Source organism: Hylobates moloch, unplaced genomic scaffold (genome assembly GCF_009828535.3).
Source record: "Hylobates moloch isolate HMO894 unplaced genomic scaffold, HMol_V3 SCAFFOLD_24, whole genome shotgun sequence".
NCBI lineage: Eukaryota > Metazoa > Chordata > Mammalia > Primates > Hylobatidae > Hylobates > Hylobates moloch.
The window spans coordinates 1,649,040-1,669,338 of NW_026652299.1; the positions used below are offsets into that span (position 1 = coordinate 1,649,040).

At 56.6% G+C, this 20,299-nt stretch overlaps 1 protein-coding gene across 10 annotated transcripts in view; it reads right to left on the reverse strand.

The window, feature by feature from the left end:
• Positions 1 to 20,299, reverse strand: part of MAD1L1 (mitotic arrest deficient 1 like 1) — a 405,930-nt gene that overhangs the window by 104,737 nt on the left and 280,894 nt on the right. For 9 of the 10 annotated variants that reach the window (XM_032145960.2, XM_032145959.2, XM_058434334.1 and 6 more), the window contains one exon: positions 12,098 to 12,308. In XM_032145960.2, coding sequence (XP_032001851.1) covers positions 12,098 to 12,308 — 211 coding nt within the window. Of the gene's footprint in view, positions 1 to 12,097; positions 12,309 to 15,511; positions 15,537 to 20,299 lie in introns of those variants that run through there. The other variant, XM_032145969.2, reaches the window with a different exon arrangement.

Genomic DNA, 20,299 nt, shown 5'->3' on the forward strand with positions numbered 1-20,299 from the left:
GCCCTGCACCCGGGCAATCCCGCGCTCTTCCGCCCTGGCACCCGGGCAATCCCGCGCTCTTCCGCCCTGGCACCAGGGCAATCCCGCGCCCTTCCGTCCTGGCACCCGGGCAATCCCGCGTTCTTCCGCCCTGCACCCGGGCGATCCCAAGCTCTTCCGCTCTGGCACCCGGGAAATCCCGTGCTCTTCTGCCCTGGCACCTGGACAATCCCTCGCTCCTCTGCCCTGGCACCCGGGCAATCCCATGCTCTTCTGCCCTGGCACCTGGACAATCCTGCGCTCCTCTGCCCTGGCACCCGGGCAATCCTGCGCTCTTCCACCCTGGCACTCGGGCAATCCTGCGCTCTTCCACCCTGCACCCGGGCAATCCTGCAGAGGTACAGCCACAGCTGGACAGACGTCTGGAGCCCTAGAGTAGGCCCCTCCCTCTGGACAGGGTGCGTGGGGCATGTCTTGCCCCGTTCCAACGCTATGGCTGAAGCTGGCTGTGAAGGCGGCTGTGGCCGTGGGACTGACTGCACAGCACAGCGGGCAAGCCTTGCCTGGCTCTGTGGCCAGAGGGCAGTGAAGGGAACCCCGGGTCACAGAGTGGCTCTGGAAGGTGCTCTCTAAGCTGGGCATGGGGCTCTGACCCTAATCAGCACCCCACAGGTGTGAGAGGTGGACTCTGAGCTAGACCACACCAGGACCCAGCCAGGACTGTGGAGGACACAAGGTTCAGTGTCCTGGGAAACTCGGCAAAGACCTTGAAATGGAACTGCCATCAGGAAATGCTGAAACCAACAGAAATTTACATTCTCCAGAGAACTTAAGAAAGACCTAGAATCTCAGGATATTCAAAGCATCCAGAATGCAATCTAAAATTAAGCAGCATGAAAAGAACTGGGAAAACAGAAACCTGCCAGGAAAAACACGACCAACAGGCGCCAAGCCCAAGATGACGGAGTTGCTGGAATTATCGAGTGAGACTTTAAAGACGCTCCAAGAAGCAAGTGATTGGAAAACACAGACTTAACTTTTCACAGTATCTTAGAGATGATGCCGCACCACTAAGCTCGGTGCAGAAAGCACATCACCGCAGGAGTCCCTCTCGCGGCAGGGCGGCAGGCTTTACGCCTACACACACTGGAACCCAGCAGACAATGTGTGCACATGAATTCCTTCCCATCCTTCAACTTAAAACACCATCACACTTGCAGTGTCTGAAAGCCTCTCTCGTCTACACGGAGGGGAAAGGGGAGATTCTCTGAGTGACTGCAGATTGCTCATCAGAAACCACAGAAGCCAGAAGATGGGGAAACAGTGTTGATTTTTAAAATGCTGGGAGACAAGAACCGTTCTCCCAGAACCCCGTATCCAGCAATGGTATCCCTCAGTAACGAGGTGCGGTGAGAACACTGCAGGGCAAGCAAACGCTAAGAGAAGCTACACTAAAGAAGTCTCGAAGGAAGTCCTGTCAAACCAGAAACGATCCCAGGGGAACCTGGAAACGTCAGGAAAGAAGGAAGAGCATTTTTTAAATCTAGGCAAAACCATAAACTACTTTTTGCCTCTTATGTTTTTTAAAATAGGCATGACAGTTAAGAGCAAGAATTGTAATATTTCTTGGTGGGATTTTCCACATATAGAGAGTAAGTACGCATAACTACTACAACATAAAGGGAGGCAGGGAGAAGCCTACGTTGTGGTGAGATCCTGACGTTTCCACCTGAAGTGATAAAACATTAATTATAAGTGCACCGTGAAATGTTAAGCTTGCACACTGTAATCCACAGAAAAATAACTTTAAAAGTATACAAATAGATATAATAAAGACACAGATACATCAAAATGGAGTACTAAAAAAGGCCAAATAACCTGAAATAGGTAGGAAAGAGAAAACGGGAATAAAAAATGGAGGACAAACAGAAAACTAATCATAAAATGGACCTTAATCCAAATGCATAAAAAATTACATTAACTATAAATGGCCAAAATACATCTATTAATCGGCAGAACACACATACCTATCAGGTGCATGTGGAACGTTTTGAGGTTGCTATCAAATTATCAGCTACCAAATAAACTTTAAATTGGAAAGAAAGTGAATTGTAGCAAGTACGTTCCCTCAACATAATGAAATTAAACAAATCAGGAACAGAAATTACCCAGAAAATCAGGGAAAGACATTTTGAAATTAAAAAGCATCCTTCTTAATCTGTATGGATCACAGCAGACATCTTAGTCTATCTGCGGTGCTATCACAGAATACCTGAGACTGATTTATAACGAGCCGAGGTTTATAGGCTCACAGTTCTCGAGGCTGGCAAGTCCGAGATCAAGGCACCAGGTTCTGGCAAGGGCGTTCCTGAGGCGCCATCACATGGTGGAAGGCAGAAGGGCAGATACAGAGAGCCAACTAACGGAAGCCCCTTTTATAAAGGCACGAATCCAATCACCGAGGTGGAGCCCACGTGACCTCAACGCCTCCCATGGGGCCCCACCTCCCAACACCATCACGCTGGGATGAAGTTTCCAACACGTGGACTTTGGAGGCCACGTTCAAACTATGGTACATCTTAATGGAAATTTGAAAATGTTTTGAACTGAACATACATAAAAATACAACATATCAAAATGTGTGAAATGCAGCTACTACAGCACTCAGACGCAAATTCCTAACACGGAACGCTTATGCTGGAAAACAGAAAAGATCTCAAATATGCAATCTCATCTTCCACCTGAAGAAGCCAGAAAAAAAAGGAGAGCAAACTAAAACTAAAGCAGGAGAAGGAAGGAAACACAGAACAGCAACAGCAAAATAGCAAAGAAACCAAAAGCTAGGTCACTAAGGAGATAAGTGAAATTTATACATCTCCAGAAAGGCTAACAGACAAAAAAAGAAAAAAGAAAAAAAAGACATAAACTGTCAGTATCAGGAAGGAAGGAGGGAGTACTGCTACGAACCCAGCGGGCACGATAAAATCAGCGAGGCAAGAGCACAGACAATTCACTGCTCATACACTTGACCACTTAGATATAATGAACCAGTTCCTCACAACAACAACAAAAAACCCCAAAACCTACACTCTACCAACACTCAGCTGAGATGAGAGAACTCGCTATGCCTGTAACGATTAGAACCTGCCACAACCACAATCCCTAGGCCCAGATGGTTTCACCTGCAAATTCTACAAAACGTTTAAAGAAGTAACACCAAATCTACATAATCTCTAGGACATAAAAGGGGGAACACTTTCCAATTCACTTCATTCATTACGTCTATACCACAACCAGACAAGGGCAGTACAAGAAAGCTACAGACCAATATGAACACAGACACGAAGATTACTGACGATGTCAGCAAGATGAATTCAGCAACATGTAAAAAATACTATGCTATAACCAAGGGGGGTTTATTCCAGGAATGCAGAGTTGGTTCAACGTTGGAAACTTCCCAAAAAAATCACAATGACACACCGTCAACCGCACTAACGGTACAAGGGAGAAAAGACGTATGATCCCATCAATTGATGCAGGAAAAGCATCTGACAGACGCCAGCATCCTACATGATAAACACTCTCAGCAAACTAAGAATAGAAAGAGCGTTTTCAGCTTGATAAGGAAAAACCACAAATAAACTGCAGCTAGCAGCACGCCTCATGGAGGAGGACGGACTGCTCTCCCCCGGAGGTGAGGAGAAAGGCCAGGATCTCCGTTCCCCCATCTCCTACTCAGCACCGTACTAAGGTCCTAGACGGGGCAATCTGGCAAGAAAACAAAATAGAAGACATACAGATCTTAACAAAATAAGCAAAACTGTCCCTATTCACAGATGCTATGACTGCAAAGGATTAGAAAACAAAATCAAAACAGCAACTAACCCAGATCTAAGAAGTGAGTTCAGCAAGGTTATGGGTTACAAAGCCAGCACAAACGTCCATCATACTTCTACACACACGCACTGAACACCTGGAACCCATAAAAACAAGCCTACAATTACACAGCTCCAACACTAACAATAAAACAAAACCATGTGTATTTCTAATGAAAAAGGGGTGGGTGGGTGCGGTGAAAATCACAAAACGCGGATGAAAGAAAGTAAGAAGAACGTAAATAAATGGAGAGACACACCGTGTTCATGTATAGGAAGACTCACTGCAACCAAGATGTAGATGCTCCCCAGACTGATCGACAGATTCAGTAATTCCTATAAAAATCTGAGCAGGCGTTTTGTAGGTAAAGACAAGCTGAATCTAAATCTTGTGCATAAAGTGGGGGATTGCGCTGCTTTCAAGACTTACTATGAAGCTACAGTAATCAATACCGTGGGGTGTTATTAACAGCAAAGGGACAGACGCTTAGATCAAGGGAACAGACGAGACGGTATAGAAAGAGACCCCCATAACGCATGGCCAACTGGTTTTGGACAAAGGTGCAAACATAATTCAATGGTGGCAGGACAGTCAGTTCAATAATAATGGCACAATTGGACATCCATATGAAAACAAAAAAGAGAGAAGTAGCTTGAACTCAAGCTCACACCATGGGCAAAAACTAACTCAAAATGGGTCACAGATTTACATGTGAACTTAAAACCTTTTAGTAGAAAACAAGAAAAAATATTTTTGGCCTGGATTATGCAGAGTTTCCGGATCTGGCCCCTATAAAAGAAAAATTGATCATTAGCATGCACCCAAATGAAAAGCATTTGCTCTGAGGAACACACGGTCAGAAAATGAAGAGGCTCGTCACGGGCTGGGAGAAGATATTTATCAGTTATATATTTGACTTGGATTCACCCCAAACTCAATACTAACAATCCAATTAAAAAATGGGCAGCACGTGGGGGGCAGCTACTTCCCCAGGCAGTGGAGAGCCACCAACTCGTGCCCGAGGCCTTGGCCAACGTCACATCACTTCTCTGACTCCAGCACTACAGGCAGAGCCCATGACAGAACACCTGCCATGCCTGCTGCTGCTCCCCACGACCCATCGGTCCCTAGAGGAGCCCATGACAGAACACCTGCCATGCCTGCTGCTGCTCCCCACGACCCATCGGTCCCTAGAGGAGCCCACGACGGAACTCCTGCCACGCCTGACACTGCTCCCCACGACCCACCGGTCCCTAGATGGCAGGACCCAGACAGAGGATCTCTGCTTGGCACAGGACTGGGCCACACACAGGATGCCAAACAGGCATGGTCCTGCACCTCAGATACAGCCCTTCTTCTCCAACTCCCACTAACTGCCGAACAGGGGCACCCCCATCCCACTTGAACCACTCAGCTGTCGACATCGCACAGTATTTGTACTGAGCAAACAGAGGCGGGGGCAGGTGGCGGCCCTGCCCAGGTGGCACGGGGTGGGGGCATGACGTAAACATAGGCCTGCACCACGTGAGAGCTGGGCACTGATTTCTGGCCGCGGGAGGGCACAGCTGGCTTGGCACTGCCAGGCCAATGGGCAGCTCTCCACAGTGCTTGTCCTGGTGTTCCACGGAGCGGCCATTAGGGCACCTCACTGAGGCCACCTCTAGGGCCAGCGCCAGCCAAGCAGGAAGAGTGTGAGTCCTGAGACTGCAGAGGACACGCGCCGATACAGAGAGAAGCAGTGCACAGGACAAAACAGAAAGGCAGTCACTGCTCTCATCCTCAGCCCAGGCAGGGACACCAAACCAGGCCTCCCACCGAGGGCACCCTCCTCCCTGGGGCAGAGCAGGTGGGCTCCAGGCAGAAGAACTCGGTGGCCAACCATCTTCCCCTCCCTCCTCCCCTCTTTTCTTCCACCTCCTCCCTTCTTCTCCCTTGTATCTCTTCTCCCTCTTCCTCGCTCCTCCCTCCTCCCCAGAGACACCTCTAGGATCAGCTGTGCCCACACAGGCAGTGACAAATTTGATCACCTTCAATGTGCTGCTCTGATAAGATTATTTTAATATTAATGCATTCCCTAATTAAGCTGCAATTAACAATCTCCCTGGCCCAGCCTGGACGTGGCAGGGGGGCTGAGTGAGGAGCCAGAGCCAGCACGGGAGGCTGGGGTTGGGGGCTCCTGTCGGCCAAGGGCCCGTGCTGATGGCGAGGGTTGTTTAGTGACTGCCTTGTCAAAGAAACCAGGAAAATCACAAGGGTTTTCCCGCCTGACCTTCCAAGCAGTGACTCAGATCCCCGAGGGCAGGGGCCTCTTTACATGTTTCTGTGTCCTCTCTGGCCAGAGGTCTGGGGCCCACACCAGAGACAGCCCTTGGGGAAGCCGTGGCAAACACGAAAGGGAGCTCTTGACTCTGCAGCCCCACTGCCATGTCCCCTCGCCACGTTCCCTCACCACGTCCCCTCGCCCCACCCCCCCGCCACATCCGCTCGCCCCATCCCCACTGCCACGTCCCCTCACCCCATCCCCACCACCACGTCCCCTCGCCCCGGCTGCCTGCTACGTCTGCTTGCCCCATCCCCACCGCCACGTCCCATCGCCCTGTCCCCCCACCAAGTCTGCTCGCCCACCCTCACTGCTGCATCCCCTCGCCCACCCCACCACCACGTGTCCCCTTGCCTCATCCCGTCTCGTCCCCTCACCTTGTTCCTTGGGGGCCCTGATTCCCCAGAACAGGAAGAGACATCTGCTGACCCCCAAGATGCCGGGTGATCAGGGTGTGAGGGGACTCCCCTGGGAATGGCTCCCTGGTGGGACACTGGGCGCTGCCTCAGGCCACTCAGCTCACCCTTAGCCAGTGACAGGCCTGCCATCTGCAGAACTGCTGGCCTGAAGCCCTCACAACTTACCCTGGCCTCTCCTGACTCAGGAGACCCACCCCTAAGCCATGCTCAGGGCCAGCCAGGCGGGGGAGGAGCATCCGTCTCTGTCTCAGGCTCACACCTGCCATCCCACCCTTTGCAGGGACTGCGCAGTCAGCCCACCCACGGTCACAGGAACGAAGGTGCATCATGGGGTCCATGTCAAGGGTTTGCTGACACCGCAGGAACACCCCCAACTTCTCACCCCACCCATGGTCACAGGAGCGAGGGCATGTCGTGGGGTCCACGTCAAGGGTCTGCTGACACCGTGGGAACACCCCCAACTCCTCATCCCACCCACGGTCACAGGAGCGAGGGCGCATCATGGGATGCCATGTCAAGGGTCTGCTGACACTGTGGGAACACCCCCAACTCCTCACCCCACCCACGGTCACAGGAGCAAAGGTGTATCGTGGGGGTCCGTGTCAAGGGTCTGCTGACACTGTGGGAACACCCTCAACTCCTCACCCCACCCACAGTCACAGGAGCGAGGGCGCACCGTGGGGTCCATGTGCAGGGTCTGCTGACACTGCAGGCACGCCCCTGCTCCTCATCTGGAGAACAGGGAGGGGACGGCCCTCTCTGGCAGCAAGCGGTGTGACCTGGACTTTTCTCTTTTTAACTTTAGATTTTCACGCACATGAGTTAAGAGCCCGGGAATTCTGTAGGGTGTGTCAGGGAACAGCAGTCTCCACACTTCTCGTTTCCTTCCTTTCTCTCCAGAGTCCACCATGTTCACCTCTCAGCCAATCATGTCAGTATTAACTGCATTTCTCTGGAATACACATTCTGTGGACTCAAGGGCTCGGGCGTCCTGCTGACTTCCCGAGAGACAGCGAGGCTTCAGCTCTCCCTCCCTCCCACCCTACAACATGCGTCTCCCTCCTCCCTGTCCCCCTTCTTAACATGAGGCTCAGGGCTGTGTTCAGATCAGGCCTCAGCTCCCTTACGACTGTATGAAGCTGCTCGGGCCAGCTCAGAACACACAGACGCTGCTGCTTCTCGTGCAACTCTGCTGTCCCTGGAGCCAACGATCGTCCTGCTTCCCACGCACTCAGCTTTCTAGGTGCTCCTGGCTCTTGTCAGCCGTCCCTCTTTGCCAGCTGTCTACGCAGGTGCTTCCCAGTCTTTTGGTGTGGGGTGGCAAACCTAAAACCTGAGAAATGTGTGTGGCACGCAGGGAAGGAGGAGGCTGCCAAAAAGCGACTCAGGGACCAACTTCCATAGCAGCCCATGCCTGGCACACATGTGTGGAAAGCTCCAGTCTGCATCATGACACCCACCGCACCAGGTTCTGTCCTAGAACCTCTGGTGGGTTCCAGCCCCCGCTGGAGGCTCCCCAGGCCGGGGGCTTCCTTCTCTGCTCTATATCCCAGAACCTCTGGCCCGTTCTGGCCCCTGCCTGCTGCTCCCCAGTCCTGAGGCCTCCTCCGCATGCCACAGCCACGCTCTTTCCTGGTTTAGTCCCTCATCCTTCGGAAGCGCATCCTCTGCCAGCTTCCTGAGAGACGGTGCGGGGTAGTCAAGGCCTTGAACCCTGCAGATGCCCGTACTTCTTCCTTCAGACCTGATGTGGGGCTGGGGGGCTAAAAGATCCCGAGATGCAGGTCACTCTGCTAGAAACTCGGAGGTGCTGCTGCTAGGAAACGCTAGACGACTGATCCCGGATCCTTTGACCAGTGACCTCTGTGTTTCTTCTCTGAAGTTCTCAGGGTCTTCCTTTCATCGTGTGTCCTGAGTCTTCACGCTGCCGCGCACTGTGTGGGTCTATCTCCATCCAAAGACAGCCCAGTCTGAGCCTCTCCCGGGAGGCAGGGAGCTGCGTCCTTCCTTCAGGGAGACGTCCTTGAGGCACTTCTGTGTCAGCTGCTGTTTTTCCCTGTTCCCTCCTTCCGTGTTCCTGTCGTTCAGACGGTGGGCTGTGCCTCTAATGTTCTTATCTCTCTCCTCCTGTTTTCCATCACGTTGTCTTTACTTTCAGACTTTCTCAACATTATCTTACAAATCTTCTTAGATTTCCACTCACTGTTCCCTACTTTTGCCTCCCCGCTGCTCACTGCTTTCTCTTGGCGTGTGTTAAGCTGCTCTGTTGTTTGGTTGCTGAAGCCCTGTCTTCTTCTGAGGTGATCCAGGAGACAGTTTTTAGAGGTTTTCTTCACTGGGACAGTGGGTTCCCTTCCCGCTGACGCTGTGTTTCTCTGCAGTTCGCTTTGCTCTGTTTTCCCTGCTTGTTTCCTGTCCTTTCCCTTGGGCCGTCTGACAATCCCTGGGTATCAGCTCCTCACTAGGGGAGGGCACTAGGGGCCTAGGGATACTCCGGGTAGAAGCGTGGAGCCGCCTGTCACGGTTTTCCCCAGGGAGCGATCCATGGGAGCCGCTGAGCTGGGGAACTGCCAACATCAGGTCCTTCTGGGCTGCTCAGATCCACAGGGAGGTCTTTCGACTGTGATCTACAGGGTCACACCTGCTGCCCACGTTCTGCAGGGCACGTGGCGGGGGCGTGCGATCCAGGCTCACACCTGCATCTTTCAGCCCGGGCTCAGTTCAGGCCTGTTGTCCTGACTCGGGCCTGTCCAGGGACCTCACCAGCCCTCTCCAGAGCAGCGGTCCACAAACTCACAGAGCATCCGCGTGGTCTGTAGGGCTGCCTAGCACAGACTGCCGGCCACCCCAGGCCTCTGGCCGAGCAAGTCTGAGACGAGACCCGAGAATCCACATTTCTAAGAGGCTCCCAGGGAGGCAGCGGCCGGCCTGGGGACTGCACTTTAAGGATCACTGCTCCAAGAATAAACTGCTGGCTTGTTTTGGAGTTTTCATCTTTCCTGGGGAGGGGCAACTGCCCAGGACACACAGATGGATGGTCCCGGGGACCCGTCTCTTAATTCAGCATTCAAGCCTCCAGATCCACTGTGCTTCAGTCAGTGGCATCTCTCCCCTAACGCCACTTGCAGCCAGTTCCTGGGCCGCGTTGGAGTTTTGAGGTATAACTCAGGTGGGTTCTCAGCTCCACCCACCACCGGCTTAGATTCCAGTTTCCCAAGTCTACTCAGTCCTTTCACTGCTCACCCGCCCATTCCAGATTCCGAAAGTCTGCCTCTGTATCCTCTCCCTCTGTGGGGTTAGGCCTTACATAAAACAGAGGCCACCACCACCACTGTGATTTTCGGGGGCACAGACACGAGCTGCACCAGCCACTGGGGCCCAGATGCCTGACCCATCCTCACCTCCTGGCGGCGCCATGTGGCACGGCCCCGCCTATCCCAGGCCTCTGCTCATCCTCCCATTCCTGCTTCCAGACCACGCTGGCCCTGACTTCTCCATGGTCAGCTCGGACACACCTCTCCACACCCCCCGCTCCCGATCAGCCAAGGCCCGGGACACCTGTCACAGCCAGATGCCGACCACCTGCATGCCCGAGACGCACAGAGACCCAGACAAGAGGTTAACGAACAGACAGGCGAACCCGAGACGCGCAGACACCCAGACAACAGGGAAAGGAACAGACAGGCGAACCCAAGACGAGCAGAGACCCAGACAAGAGGTGGACAAACAGATGGGTGAACCTGAGATGGGCAGAGACCCAGACAAGAGGTGGACGAACAGATGGGTGAACCTGAGATGGGCAGAGACCCAGACAACAGGGGAACGAACAGACAAGCGAATGCGTGCACAGCCAAGGCACAGGCCCATGACAGCAGGGGACAGAAGGCCCCTTCCCAAATCCTCTCCCAGGGTGCAGAGCCACCTAAAAATATTTCTCCAAGTCTGCATGCTCAGCTCCGAAACTTGCCAATAACACCTGCAGAATGCAGGGCAGAGAGGGAGCCATGGCTGGACCGGAAGGGGGGCTGGGGACATGGGGGCTCAGGCCCTCACAGCCACAGTGGAGACCGGGAGCAGCCCTTGTGTGGGTGGGGAGCTGGAAAGGAGCCCCCAATTGCCATCAGCTTGCCCCTCAATCTGGCAACACAGGCCCCCCCCTTCTGGCTTTTGTCCTCCAACTCCACTGTGCTACTCCAGGAGGGCAGACCACCTGCTAGCCAGCCACCAAGCCCCTACCTGCTGGCAGGGAGCACCCAGACTCAGGGCAGTCTTGGCTTATGGGGGTGGGGTACAAGAGGGAAGACCCTATCTAAGACCCTCCCCACAAAGGAGCAGTGCAGAGGACAATCACTCCTGATACATCAGCCTGGGTGCTGGGCTGTGGGAAGGGGACAAGTGACCGCCACACAACCTCTGCACCTGCACGCTCACGGGGAATGCTCTCCCATGGTACAGGGCGCGACGACAAGTATGTGGGAAGAAACAGGAGAGGGTGTCATCGGATGAAAAGCGAGTCTGAAACCAACGCGAGATGCCAAAGGCCGGAAAGCAGCAGCCTCCAGGCCCCACCACAGATGACCCTACAGGCACCCCCAAGGGAGGGGCTGATGGGCGGGTGGCTCAGACTCGGGTGATGCTGCAGATACCCCCCGCCAAGGGAGGGGGCTGGAGGCCGGGTGGCTCAGACACAGGAGCAAGGGGACGCCGGGCCACGCTCCAGGCTGCTGCTAAGGGCTGGACAGGGAACCCTCCCCCAGGTCCCCCCAGAACCAGGAGCGTGGGGCAGTGCCCAGCTCCCTCCAACAGCAGAGAGCAACACAGGGGGCAGGGGTCTCCTGGGCCCCACAGCCTCCCTAGGGGTGCAGACTGCACAGTGACTCTGGGCTCCCAGCCCTGCTCCTTCAGGGGCACCCTGCAGAGTGGACACAGCCCCGGCAGCACCCTCCGAGGCTTGGCGTGGGCAGACCCCAGCACCACCTCACCACATCAGGGGATAGGCCAGCGTTCCAAAGGCCGTGGGCCTCACGTAGACCTGGAGGGTGCGGGCAGGCCCCGCTGGGCCTTGTGGAGACCTCATTCTTCCCTGGGGTGCCACAGGCCTTGGCCGTGAAGGGCTCTCTGGACGCCATGAAGCACACTTAAGCTGGTGAGAGATGGACTTGTTTTCATGGAGGATTGGATTTACTTGTGATTAATAGGGTACATATCAACTGACAAATGATACGAATTTGTTTAAGGGCCTGAGATTTCAGCCCCTTGCTTCTCCACAGCTGCCTGCAGACTCGGATGGCTCCACCTGTTTGCACAACCCCACGGGGCCACGGGGACACAGGGCCAGGGTGCTCCGCCCCAGCAACCACCAGGCCCGGCTGCCCACAGGGGAGGACAAACCCTCTAGGGATGACAGGCAGGTGACGGCCTGAGGCTGCCCCAAAGGCGCGCGGATGGACCTACCCACGGAAGGTCGAGGATGGCGGGGGCCGGGGGTGGGGGGGGTGCCTACCTGCCACCTCCTTGGACGATGGCAGACTTGCGGCGGCAGCCTCAAGGTCGGCTGGGACGGTGCCTCCTCTCTCCATGGCGCGCAGGAGCCCGCGCAGTCGCTCGCACTCCGCCTGCAACTGGCTGTGGTCCTCGCGCAGGCGCTGCCTGGCCACACTGGTGGGGTTCAGACTCATGTGCAGCACTTTGGTCCTGCTCTGGTCGTAGTCACCCTGCAGGAACACACACAGCACAGGTCACCATGGCCCAGGCACACACGCAGCATGGGTCACACGCAGCATCGGTCACCATGGCCCAGGAAGACACGCAGCATGGGTCACACACAGCACAGTGCTCAGTTCTTTTGTCTTCTTGAGGCTGCCTGGCAGCCATCTCTCCTTGAAGGAGTGGCTCCTTCCCTGTGCCCTGTGGAAAGGTGCAGGACCAAGGCCTGGCCGCCTGCTGGGTCCCTTCTGCCTATCCACAGGAACAGGGTGCGAGGGGACACGCGGCCCTTGCTCAGCCAAGTGCGGTGCTTCCCGGAATTCCACACTCAGTGCCCGGGAGGGAGGCTTCCTCTCCTCTGAGGTTCCTGGCTGGGATGAGACTGGGAGCCCGTGTGGCCATGTTCCCATCTCTTCCCTACCAGCCTGGAAGGTGCCCTGTGCCACAAGAGAAACAAGGTCAACCACACAGAGATGGAAGGCGAGGGAGCCTGGCACCAGCGTGGGTGGCTCAGGAATGCGCCTCGCGACCTGACATTCCCATGAAACCCAGGGCCGGGACATGCATGGCCTCCTTGAGGGAGGAGTGCGCCTGGAGGCCCAGCCTGCTGACCTGTGGTGGGTGACCGACCCCCAGCAACGAGCACCACACAGCCCTGCAGCAGGGACAGCCCCCCACAGCAGGGACAGCCCCCCGCAGCAGGGACAGCCCCCCGCAGCAGGGACAGCCCCCCACAGCAGGGACAGCCCCCCACAGCAGGGACAACTGCCCACAGCAGGGACAGCCCCCCATAGCAGGGGACAGTCGCTCACAGCAGGGACAGCCCCCCACAGCAGGGACAGCTGCCCACAGCAGGGACAGCCCCCCACAGCAGGGGACAGCCGCCCACAACAGGGAGGTGCAGGGTCACTACACACCCCTGAGACCTCGACCTCACACCACACACAAATATCAGTTCTACCACATTCTGTCTCCTGGGAGTAGGCACAGGTTTCTCAAACAGGGTTCAGGAAGTACTGGCCGTAAAAGAAAAAAAAAAAAAGAGTACAACTGACCTAATACAAATTAAGAACTTCATCCACCGAAACAGTGGAAAGGCACCCACAGAGCAGGAGGCGCTGTTCGAAAATCACATTTCTGAGAAAGGGTTCAGATCCAGAACATACGAAGAAATCAGAAATAACCAAGGGTATGTCAGACAACCCACTCCAAAAATCAGCAGAAAATGTTAGCAGACACTTCCCAAAGAAAGACCCCCAAAAAGCTGATAAACACATGAAAAGGCGCACACACATGGGCCAAGGCCGGGACGAGGCACACACACACACACACGCACACACACACATATAGAGGCCAGGGCCGGGGCCAGGGCCAGAGGTGCACACACACACACACACACAGAGGCCAGGGCCGGGGCCAGAGGCGCACACGCACACACACACACACACACACACACAGGCCAGCGCCGGGGCCAGAGGCGCACATGCACGTGCGTGCGCGTACACACACACACACACACACAGAGGCCAGGGCCGGGGCCAGAGGCGCACACGCACACACACACACACACACACACACAGAGGCCAGGGCCAGGGGCGCACACGTACGCGTGCGCACACACACACACACACACACACGGGCCAGGGCCAGGGCCAGAGGTGCACACACACACACACACAGGCCAGGGTCGGCCACAGAGGCACGCGCACGCCAAGCAAGCAGACACACACACACACACGGGCCAGGGCCGGGGCCAGAGGTGCGCACACACACACACACACACACACGGGCCAGGGCCAGGGCCAGAGGTGCGCGCACACACACACACACACACACACACACGGGCCAGGGCCGGGGCCAGAGGTGCGCGCACGCACACACACACACACACACACACACACACACGGGCCAGGGCCAGGGCCAGAGGTGCACACACACACACACACAGGCCAGGGTCGGGGCCAGAGGCACGCGCACGCGCGCGCACACACACACACACACACGGGCCAGGGCCGGGGCCAGAGGCGCGCACACACACACACACACAGGCCAGGGCTGGGGCCAGCAGTGCGCACACACGCACACACACACACACACACAGGCCAGGACCGGGGCCAGCGGCGTGCGCACACACACACACACAGGCCAGGGCTGGGGCCAGCAGTGCACACACACACGGGCCAGGGCCAAGACCAGCGGCACACACACACACACGAACCAGAGCGAGAGCCAGAGCCAACAGCACACGCACGCACACACAGGCCAGGGCTGGAGCCAGCGGCACAGGTGCACACACACGGGCCAGGGCCGGGGCCAGCGGTGCACACACACACCAGCCAGGGCCGGGGCCAACAGCACAGGCACACACACGCAGGCCAGGGCCGGAGCCAGCAGCGCGCACACACACACACAGGCTAGGGCTGGGGCCAGAGGCGTGCACGCACGCTCACACACACACACGCACACACACACACACACACACACACGGGCCAGGGCTGGGGCCAATGGCACACGCATATATACATGTGCCAGGGCTGGGGCCAGCGGCACACACACACGCGGGCCAGGGCTCCTGCCAAGTGCTGAGATTCTGCAGCTCATGGCTGTGAGCTGTGGGGCAATGAGACTGGATGGGCACCTGGTCCCTCAGGCACAGACACGACCAGCCCCCGTGAATGAGGAGTGCCGGCCAGCAAGCCAGGCCAGCCCCATGCATAGCAATGGCCTCCTTCCCTTTGGCAATGAGCTCCCGCCACCCTTGAGGCTTCTGCCCACGCACTGTCCTATCTCCCAAAGGGGAATAGGGAAACGTCCTGTGTTCAGGTCACCCCACGCTCTCAGGAGAGGCCGGTGTGGACACACTCCACGAGGTGAAGAGACCGGGCGCAGTAAGCCTCCAGCCTCCCAGGAGCTCAGGCTGCTGTGGGCCACTGCTCTCCAAGTCCCTGAAGGACGGTGAGGCCTGGCCTCGGCTGTGCCCTGGGGGCCTCACTGGGGCTGGAGCCCGTCAGCCGTGGGCAATCATGGTCCCACAGCCCAAAATGTGCCTCCAACAGGGAGAGAGGAGGGGATGGGGAAGAAGGGAAGAGACCTCACCCCTCCTGGTGCCACCCCGGACTCTAAGACATCCCCCTGATGTCACGTCACACAAGCTAACCGCTGGCCCTGCCGCCCCCTCATGGAAGAGGACAGTGGAGATGGACACGCTGACCTGGATCAGGGACCTCTGGCCCCATGGCACGATGGCAGAGGCCGCCGCAGAGGGAAACAGGGTTTGCAGACATGGCTCGCTTGGCTGCTCCCTCTGTGCTTCTCCTGGGAAGGAGGAGGGGAGAGGAAATCCACCCACTCAGGCCCAGGGGAGAGGGAGGCGGCAGCCCCGCCGCTGGGCCGGGGCGGGAGAGGATCCGCGCAGCTCTTCACAGGTTTCCTGAGGACCTTGTAAACCTCAGAGGATGAAGAGACATCTTGTAACTCTGGCTGAATCACAGACTCTTGGGGTTGAAAGGACTGCTACTTCATCCAGCTTTCACAGCCGGGGTAAGATAACCCAGTGTGCAGAATCCAGCCACCCACACGCACTCAGGAGGCCCCTCTGATGGGCGGCACCGGCTTTCCGGGGCCTCTGTGGGCTGGACGGCATCTCAACCTCTTCACCATCCTACGGAGCCTCGAGGAGCCAGGGAGGATGCGGGCAGAGGGTGGGGCCGCCTCCTGCGGAGACCAGCCAGTCATGGGGCTGTGCAGTCACCCTGCCCCTGTCCTAACCACGCAGCGCTGCAGCTGCACCCAGAAAGCCGCAGGGCTTGCAAGGCCAGCATGGGCCCCGCTGACAGAGGTGCAGGCACGGAAACACGAATCTGAATCTCAGATAACTCGCGTGTGTCCCAAAATATTCTTCTTTTGATTTTCTTCAACCCTTTAAAAATGTACAATGGTTCTTAGTTTAGGGGCTGCACAGCAGGCGGGGCTGTAGTCAGCTGACCCGCGGCAAGGACGAGGCCGCACGGCATGTACTCAGCCCTCCTCTGACCCACAGCAGCAAGACCCTCCTCCTCCAGACCTCACCCTCCTCTTCCTCCCCAGGCTTCAACACCGCTGACCTCCTGAAGGGACGTCCAGCTGGGAGGAGGTAGCGACCATCCTGGAGGCTGCCCAGCGAGGCCTCGCCTGGCCCAGCGTCCTCCCACTTAGCAGACAGGTGCACTTGCAGGAGGGGCAGGGGATCAGCGGTGGCGTGCCCAGCGCTGGCGTTGGACCCAGCAGTGCCTGAGGACGTCAGGTTCCCCGGGGTGGATGTCCTGGCAATGCTCAACGTTCCACGGGCAGGATCGAGAGCCAGAGGCACAGCCCCAGCCCCCAGTCAGAGTGCCCCGTGACTGGCCCATCATCCTGGGGTGAGGTTTCCCCCCGATGGGGGGCTTGAGGTCCAAGAAACAATTGTGCATATCAGAGGATTTAAGGACCAAAAGCAGGAGCCAGTAGAGATGGAGGAGACCAAATCAAAACAGAGAGAAGATAAAACTGAGCAGTTCTTCTTAAACACCACCCTGTCACCCTCTGGCCCCCAACAGTGCAGCGTACTGCACTGCTGGCCCCGCTGGGGGCGAAGGCTTGGTGTGTGCAAAACCACCGCGTCCAGGCTGGGACCAACCCCCAGGCTTGTCCCCCTCAGCCGCTACGCATGCACCACCAGGTCCTGCCCTCCTGGAGCCACAGTGTGAGGCCAAGGTCCAAGCAGGTGCCCGTGGCCCGGCTCCCACCTGCAGCAGGGGCCCTGGGTCACGGAGAGCGTTCACTGGGCACCCGGGGCTGGGGCTGGAGCCACCTGCCAATGGCACCGCTGAGCAGGGCGGAGAACAAGCCTGGGCTCCATAACTGGTGGCGTGGACAACCCACCTCCCAGGAGGGCCAGGGAAAGGGGAAGACGGGCGCTGGGGCTCTGTGCAGGTGGCAACATTCCGGGCAGCTACTTGCCTTTCTGTAAGTTCAGGGGACTTTCCCTGCCTAATGCCTGGAGAAGGCAGAGCCGCTAGAGGCAGCATGGGAGGGGCAGAATGGGCACCACCCACCCTCTCACGTCCCCACTGTGATTCTGGGCCAGGCTCTTGACCTCCACGGGTTCATTCCTGCCATCCTTCCTTTCTTCCCTCGGTCCGTCCACCTGCACACCTGTCTGTCCATCTGACATGATTTCCAGGCCCGGGATGCCCTCAGCACAGCTGTGAATACAGTGGTGGAGACGCCACTCACGGTGGGAGCAGCTGGCATCCCACAGAGGGGCCTCCTGGGCCCCACTCAGCACGTGGAGGGGACATTCCCGGCCCCTCCAGGAGGAGGCCATGTCTGAGCCCCTGGGGGCCCAGGACCTCTGCTCCAAGTGAGACAGGACCGTGCCCCAAGGTGGCTGGGGGCAACAGCCAAACTTCCAGGCTGCTGCTGTGACCACAGCCTGGACGGCACAGGCAGGCACACCATTCCATGCCTCGGAGCCCGCGCGCCACACACTTCAGCAGGTGCTGGAAGTGCAGGGGTAACGGGAGCCCTGCACTGAGGTCCGCCTCCAGGGCAGCCGAGTGTCGGGACGGGAGGACGGCCCTGTGTCCTATACAAACAGCACCACTCCTGCGCCCGCCCCACCAAGAGGAGCCATTTCAAACACACAGGCAGCAAAACAGCATGGCAGGAAACTAGGTGGGATCTAGGTGATCAGGAAACATCCCATGTCTCGGATCAGAAGACCCGGTGCTGTTGGGACCAGAGACTCCCAGGACTGATCTGTGCATTCGGTACAATCCCAGGACTCAGCAGGCTTTCCTGAAGAACTGATAAGCTGATTCTGAAACTCACACGGAACTGCAGGGGCTCAGAAGAGCCACCACAGGCTTGAAAAGGGGGGAACACGGGAGGAAGACTCAGTCTCCTGATTTCAAAACTTACTACAAAGCCACAGCAATCAAGACGGTGTGGCGCGGGCATGAGGACCGACGTACAGACCAACAACACAGTGGAGAGTCCAGGAACCAACCACACATCCATGTTCAGTGATGCTGAGAAAGGTGTTAAGACCGTTCGATAGGGAAAAATAGTCTTTTCAACAAATGCTGCTGGGACAATGGGCTGTCGCATGCCAAAGAACGAAGCTGGGCCCCGCCTCCCACCATAAACAAAAACTAAGTAACAATGGATCCAAGACCCACGGAGAGCCCAACCGTAAAAACTGTAGAAGAAAACACAGGAGGAACCTCCTAACCTTGGATTTAACAAAGAGTTCTTAGCCCAAAGCACAAAGAACAAAAGAAAAAAAACAGGTAATCAGACTTCATCCAAACTAAGAACTCTTGTGCTTCAGAGGATGCCAATGAGATGCAAAAACAAGCCACAGAACGGGAGAAAATGTCTGCAAATCTATACCCAAAGAACTTACACCTGAACACATAAATCACTGTCACAGCTGAAACAACCCAGTGTCACAACGGCAAGGCGTCTGCAGAGACTCCTATGAGGACCTGGTGTCACAACGGGCAAGGCGTCTACAGACTCCTATGAGGACCTGGTGTCACAACGGGCAAGGTGTCTGCAGACTCCTATGAGGACCCAGTGTCACAACGGGCAAGGCGTCTACAGACTCCTATGAGGAACCGGTGTCACAACGGGCAAGGTGTCTGAAGAGAGACTTCTATGAGGTCAGTAAACACATGAAAAGCTGCTTGGCATCGTCCGGCATCCAGAGACAGAAACCGAAATCACAGTGAGGTATCACTTTGCACCCCCAGGACAGCCGGGAAGTCACACGACAACACGTTGGTGAGGATGGGGAGAAACTGGAAGCCTAGTGTGCGGCAGCCCTGGAGAACAGTCTGGCAGTTCCTCCAATGGTGAAATGGTTACCATGTGACCCAGCAGGCCCAGTCCCAGGCAGACCCCCGAGAGAACCGCACACACATCCACACAGACTCGTCTGTGAATGTTCAGGGCAGCTGTGTTCATAACAGCCCCAAAGCGGAAACCACCCAAATGTCCACCAGCCAAATAACTGGATACATCATATGTGGCCGTGCAGACAGTGGGGTGTTTCAGCCACAAGAAGGAACACAAGGTCCACCAGCCAATGACTGGATACGTAAGACGCGGCCGTGCACAGTGGGGTGTTTTAGCCACACCACTGACACCTGCGACCACATGGGTGAACCTTGAACATGGGGAGTGAGAAAAGCCAATCGCAAAGGCCACGGGACTCCCTTCCCAGGAAATCCTCAGAACAGGCCACGGGACTCCCTTCCCAGGAAATCCTCAGAACAGGCCACGGGACTCCCTTCCCAGGAAATGCTCAGAACAGGCCACAGGACTCCCTTCCCAGGAAATGCTCGGAACGGGCCATGGGACTCCCTTCCCAGGAAATGCTAGGAATGGGCCACGGGACTGCCCTCCCAGGAAATGCTCAGAACAGGCCACGGGACTCCCTTTCTAGGAAATGCTCGGAACAGACGGACCCACAGAGGCAGGCAGTAGCCGACTGGTGGCTGAGGGTTTGGGGGCACAGGAGACAACAGGGTGATGGATAACTAGAGGGTTCTGGCTTCCTTGAGAGGTGATCAAAACGTTCTGCGAAAGGTGACAATGGTTGCACTAGCCGTGGACATAAAAGCCGCTGAACTGCCCCGTTCAAAGGGACGAGTTACATGGAATGTGCGTCGCATTTCAATAGAGCTGTTAGAAAGGGCGGGCCGGGTGGGGAGCGAGAAACAGCAGGAAGTGTGGACGCAGCCACCAGAGCCTGCGGGGCTGAAACCAGCCGCTTCCTTTGCATGTGCCACGATTTCAACTTCAAGAGCATCTCTCCAGGGGAGGACAAGGGCTGAGAGGGGCTGCCTGGAGGGAGCTCCCGGGTGAAGGAGAAACTCTGGGGCTCCGTAAGGAAATGTCCTTACTTGTATCCTGCTTGGGCTGGGGAATGTGAGGCTGAAGGGGGTTCCTGCCCCCAAGACCCTCCTCCTCC